This window comes from Electrona antarctica (genome assembly GCF_951216825.1).
Source record: "Electrona antarctica genome assembly, chromosome: 8".
Taxonomy (NCBI): Eukaryota; Metazoa; Chordata; class Actinopteri; order Myctophiformes; family Myctophidae; genus Electrona; species Electrona antarctica.
This window is the reverse complement of record NC_136789.1, coordinates 3,284,289-3,290,627: the sequence shown is the minus strand read 5'-3', so window position 1 is coordinate 3,290,627 and position 6,339 is coordinate 3,284,289. Positions and strand designations below refer to the sequence as shown.

The following is a 6,339-nucleotide window of genomic DNA, read 5'->3' as shown; positions in this document are numbered from 1 at the left end:
CCTTTGGGGGCTGAGGGTGCAGGTGGTGGTGGTGGGGGGGGGGTCTGTTTTGATTGTGGTTGCCTAGAATGACTGTGTTTTTGATTGGTGTGCCCTTGGTAATACAGAGATCATTCCAATCTAACAAAGGTGCTCTTGAGTGATGGGGACGTGATGTCGTCTCCCTGAGACACAAAGTTCTCATAGGATTAAGGTTGAGGATTTAAAAGCCTGGGAGCCGTCTGGTCCCCGCCGCCTGTCAGCAGCAATACATCATGCTAATGGGATGGCAGCGGCCCAGGTTACTGTCTGCCATACACTATCTGTTCAGAGGGACCATGGGAGGACGAGAGAGGGATGAGACGGAGAGAAACAGCTACTGTAGAGAGAGAGAGAGAGAGAGAGAGAGAGAGAGAGAGAGAGAGAGAGAGAGAGAGAGAGAGAGAGAGAGAGAGAGAGCTACTGTAGACAGAGAGAGGTTGGGAGAGACAGAGAAAGGCTGAGAGACAGACAGACAGACAGACAGACAGACAGACAGACAGACAGACAGACAGACAGACAGACAGACAGACAGACAGACAGACAGACAGACAGACAGAGAATCAGAGTGAGGTGTGTGTGTGTGTGTGTGTGTGTGTGTGTGTGTGTGTGTGTGTGTGTGTGTGTGTGTGTGTGTGTGTGTGTGTGTGTGTGTGTGTGTGTGTGTGTGTGTGTGTGTGTGTGTGTGTGTACTGTCTGTATACACATGCATGCATAGCCGTGTCTGGGAGCCTCTGTCTTCCCAGCTCAGCGGAGCGTGAACTGATATTGATTTTGCTTCCAGAAGACAGCGAGGTGTGTGACAGCCATCTGGACCACATGACTCACCGTGCAACCATTCTGCAGCACACAGAGCCTGACATATGCCCATATATGGAGATCTGATGTCATCAGTATAATATACTGATACAGTATATGTCATGATGACATGGCAGCAGTGCGAACTGTATGGTTATGTGCGAGTCATAGTGAACTATATATATGGTTATGTGTGAGTCATAGTGAACTATATATATGGTTATGTGTGAGTCATAGTGAACTATATATATGGTTCTGTGTGAGTCATAGTGAACTATATATATGGTTATGTGTGAGTCATAGTGAACTATATATATGGTTATGTGTGAGTCATAGTGAACTATATATATGGTTATGTGTGAGTCATAGTGAACTATATATATGGTTATGTGTGAGTCATAGTATATATACAGCCAATTTGAATATAAGGATACTGTATGTATGGGCATAACATCACATGCCATCAATATAACATTCATTCAAAAGACAGATCGTGTTTCATCTGACACGTCTGTCGACATGGAAGTGAAGGACAACAACGCTGCTATGCTCAGCAACTACGAGGTCTTCAAACTCCTCACGGATCTGAAGGACCAGAGGAAGGAGGACAACAACAGCGGGAAGAACAACAAACGCAGCGCAGCCGGAGAGCAGAACCTCGACGCCGTCACGTCCGAGACGTTGCGGTACCTCTCACAGACGCCCTGCGGCAGGCAGGGTCCGGACACGGTCAAAGAGTTCCTCATCGCCATGACGCCCCACAAACTCACCAAGGCTGAGACACTACAGCTGCTGAACCTCAGCCCACGGACGGCCGTGGAGATCCACCTGATAGTGCAGGAGTGTGAGGAGAGGCTGTGCGAGGAGCAGATCGACGAGCTCATTCAGACCGTCAGGGGCATCCTTCCTGGAGATCCACAGAAAGATGCGCCGGATGGATCATGAAACCACTGTTGCCCAGATTCTAGGGCAACCAGGTCTATGAAAACAATCCCAAAAGAGGCGACTATAGGCAACATGAGCACGTGATACATTTTGAATATTGTTTGGAAATAGAAATGTTTTAGAACCACTTGTTTAAACTAGGAAACAAACCCAAATAAGCAACAACCCGCAACTAGTACCAATATTTGCAAGCGGCTTTACAGAAAAGCAAGCCCAGAGTTGCTTATAAATGGTAAATGGTGCATTTATATATCGCCTTTATCCAAGGCCCTTTACATTTAATTTACATTCACCCATTCACACACATACACCGATGGCGGAGGAAACCATGCAAGGCACCAACCTGGAGCATCAGGAGTTTTTTGGGGTTCAGAGTCTTGCTCAAGGACACTTCGACACTACCTCTGGGGGAACCTCACGTTCCCCCAGCCACTCTACCCCTGAGCCACTGCCGCCCCCTTATAATAAGCAGACATGGCAACACTGGATGAACCCACACATGGATGATCCAGAAGAGTGGCTGCAGCAGGACCAAGAGACTGACCAAAGGCATTATGATGAACCAAAGACCTGCTTAATAGTGCTTATACACTGTGGGAGCCTCTGTTGTCCTTTTGCTCTGAGAGTGTGCAAATGGAGCGAAACGGACCTGTAAAGGCCTTTTGCAAACACCTTGACCAACATGCTACAAACGGTTTGACAGCCACTATTACTCTTCTGACTTTGAGGAGCTCCTGTAAGCCCTTCCCTTTTCATGTGCCTGCACATCGCTCCTATACAGGACAGCCTCAGTAGTGTACCACTACCCACCACCTGGAAAACATCCACCATTGTAACGGACCGGTACCCAAGAAACCACAAACGTCAGAACCGGACGGTCGCAATTAAATACCTGGAAAAACTGATCCTGAACACCATTCTGCCAGCTGCCGGACTCCCATAGTGACAAACGAGGGACAGAGGATGCAACTCCAACATCAGGACTCTTCATCAGACAATTTCACTACAATTCTCTTTTTTGACTTCAGCTCTGCCTTCAGCACCATTCTGTGCCACCTGACCATCAGGAAACTCCACCACCTCAACATCCCTCCACTTCTCATCCACTGGATTGACAACTTCCACAGACTACTAGGCTCAATACATGCTGGGCACAATATACGCTGTAGAGTGCATAGCTGAAATTTGGCGGAAGTAGCGGGATTTTGGTGGAAATACTGCTCAAGGAAGTGACGTTGACGCTTGCGGCTTTACAAATCTGTTTACATTCTCCGTGAATGAAATCGTGTTGTGATGTGAAAAGTGAAAAGTGTTGTGATTGGTCAAAACAATATTGTATCCGGGGGAAATACATCTGACGGATGTTCCATCCCAACATTTCCGCCTATGCACTCTCTGCCTTATATTGTGACCTGGCTTTTCTCTTCACAGATGAGTAAGCCTGGGACCGAGGCTAGGCTCAATACGTGTCATACCCTCAGGGCTGTGTCCTCAGTACCTCCATTTACTCTCTTTACACTTAACTGTACCAGCCTCTCACCCACCGTCACATACTTCATACTCTGATTAGTGATGACTCTTGTTGAACCACTCAATGACAATAACTGTCACAGTATATCATAATACAATTTTCTAGTTCGCACAAGGGCACACTGACAGCTAAATGTGGACAACAAAATCTGGTCATTAACATACCCCACACTGAACTGCCCCCCCCTCCCCCCTCCATCCTTTGAAAGGCAGGTTGACAGTTTCACATTATATATTGTACTGCACTCTGGACAATGAACTCAGTTTTTCTTTTTTATCAGCACATTACTTCAATCCAATCGCAGAACTGTCTGTTTATTGCTATGGATTCTTCTTGTAACACAACAATCTCATTTTGACCCTTGGGAGATGTACTGACAACTGACAATAGTCTACTATACTTTATTTTCCTATGGTCTTCATGCATATTGTAGCTTTCATTTTGCTTTATCTCTTTAATTAAATAACCTTGCTTGTTTCCTCTTCCTGTTATGATTTCTGTACGGGTGGGCGACGGCGGTCACACCTGGCCCGAGCCAAACAATTTGGACTCATGGATTTGGGTATCATCATCGAGCTGCACACAGGATACATCAGCCATCCCCGTCTGACTTATGGGCAGTCCCCATCCCCTTACGGCCGAGCTACACTAGGCTTTTTCAGCACACGTTTACGCGTACCGGTATACGCGCATACGCACTTATATGTCCAGTCCTATTTTAAGTGCGCGTATGCGGGGCTCGCGTGCGCAGTGCGCATGTAAAAGTGCGCGAAAAGCCTGGTGAAGCTCAGCCGTTAGTCATATAAGTCTTGTGTCTTATTTCCTTGTAGCTATTAACCACTGTTTGTTGGTACTCTGGCAAATACAGAACTTTATTTACTTTTAAGAACCATGGCTGTTGCCTGTCCAGTGTCCACCACTATTGAGCACGTTATCAGTTCCTTGCAGACTCTGCTGCATTCATGGTAGCCTCGGGGAGTCGGTATACCCAGGCTTTTTTCCCAGTTGTAAGATACAGTACATCCATATGCAAATAACAGTCACTTCTATGCATAATAATAATGCTGTGCTTCCTTGCCAGACATACAAGGCAAGTTTAACCACTTGAACTTTAAAGTTTAACCACTTGAACTTGAACCAGACATTCAGTGAAGAGATAGTGTATAGGAAATAGTAGCGTACCTAGTATAAAGCCCTGGCCCCCGGGGGACCCCGGTCGGGTCAACTAAGGTTTTGAATATATATGCACAGCACATTTCATCATTTCAAAACTAGCCTGAAAAACCATCTATAAGGAGACCACAAGGAGAGGTAAATGCAATTTCCCATAGAAAGGAGGTATATTCCCGCTGGGGACGCTGGGGGCGTGTTCTTTCCTCTTTCCATCAGTGCCCATACCTGAGGCGGGGTTGGCGAAAGGGCCTTTCTCCCCGTGTCCCCTAGGGTAGTAGGTACCCTCACAAAAAACATGCAGTAATCCTGGTCTCTAAACTACCTCCCCCTGGCCTGATAGAGGGGAAAGGAACTGGTCAGAATAACGTGTTCCTTCCACGCGTTACGTCCGGCCGGGGAAACTCTCCTCTGTCAGGTGAAAAGAAGCAGCTTGGACTACTCATTCATAGAAGGAAGCATGAGGTCAGTCCGCTGCCCCCCCAGGTTGGCAGAGGAAGTGTAGTGCCCAGGATTACATTAGATAATTGACACTGGGTGAAAGAAATGGGTTGCAAAATCGTGGGATAAAAATGATTTTTAAAAAAAAGAAAGGAGGTGTGTCATTCACTGCTGACATGTTTCCCTTTTTCTCCTACATTTAGTGTTTTGTATTTGTTGAGGACATGCATTATTGTGAATTGTATACATAATGGAAACATGTCCACTGGACTTTTTTGTGTTAGCCTTAATGTCTTTACATTTCTGACTAAACAAGTAATCAATCAATAAATAAATCAATCATCATCATCATCATCATCATCATCATCATCATCATCAACAACAACAACAAAGCACTTCACTTCAAAGTGCTTTACCCAAAACGATACTGAGAGAAAATCTGCAGAAGAAACAAAAGTAAAAAAGACGATTAAAATTAGTTATCAAAGAGGGTAGAAAAGAGTAGAAAACCATAGAAAAGCTCAAATAAAACAGATGTGGAAAAAATACATGAAGCACAATAAATGAATGGAAAAAGCTCAATAAAAGGCAGCAGCATATGGTGAATTCCATAATAAATGTAGTCAGTACTCAGTAAGTCTGTGCATGGTCCCATGGTGGTATGTATGGTCAGCCTATAATAAATGTGTGTGTTGTTTGCATAATTTACGATAGAATATTGTTATTTTCCATAATAACAAAAGTGTGTGTGTGTGTGTGTGTGTGTGTGTGTGTGTGTGTGTGTGTGTGTGTGTGTGTGTGTGTGTGTGTGTGTGTGTGTGTGTGTGTGTGGCTTAGAGCATCAATCAATTACCCAAGTGTATTTTGTTTCCATTTGCTAGCGAATTAATGCATTTGAAAGATTCCAAAAAAGAAGACGAATTGACGAAGCATTGCAGCATTCAATGAGTTGTTTGTTATTATTATACATCTTATTTGACAGCCATACAGCTGTGTTTAGATTGTCAGTGCTCAGATCTCCGAAGCCTAACAAGTAGTGGTGGAAAGCAACATTTGCTCAAGTACTGTACTGTACATACAGTAAGTACAATTTTGAGGTACTGGAGTTTGTCCGTTTTTCAATACTCCTTACTCCACTACATCTCACAGGCAAATATTGTACTTTTTAGTCCTCTACAATTATTTTAAAACTTTAGTTTTGTTGATTGAACTTTTGTTGATTTATGTTATTATTACAAAACATACATTAACCATTAAGACCTATTTTATACTATACTATGTCTATGTGAAAATAGATGATCTGCAGTACAAGCTGTAAGCTTGAGTACTGAAGATCTGCTATTTTTGAAAGATTGACACATTTTGAGTTTTGACAACTTAAAAACTTGCGAAATGGGACTTTCTGCATAATGAAGTATTTTTATACCAAAATCTTT

At 44.0% G+C, this 6,339-nt stretch overlaps 1 protein-coding gene across 1 annotated transcript; it reads left to right on the top strand.

The window, feature by feature from the left end:
- Positions 1 to 1,335: 1,335 nt before the first annotated feature.
- LOC306928073 (DNA-directed RNA polymerase III subunit RPC9-like) lies at positions 1,336 to 1,761 on the top strand (the record flags this gene model as incomplete). The annotated part of the gene is made up of 1 exon (XM_079507992.1): positions 1,336 to 1,761. The coding sequence occupies one exon, from the start codon at positions 1,336 to 1,338 to the stop codon at positions 1,759 to 1,761; it is 426 nt and encodes a 141-aa protein (XP_079364118.1).
- Positions 1,762 to 6,339: the final 4,578 nt, after the last annotated feature.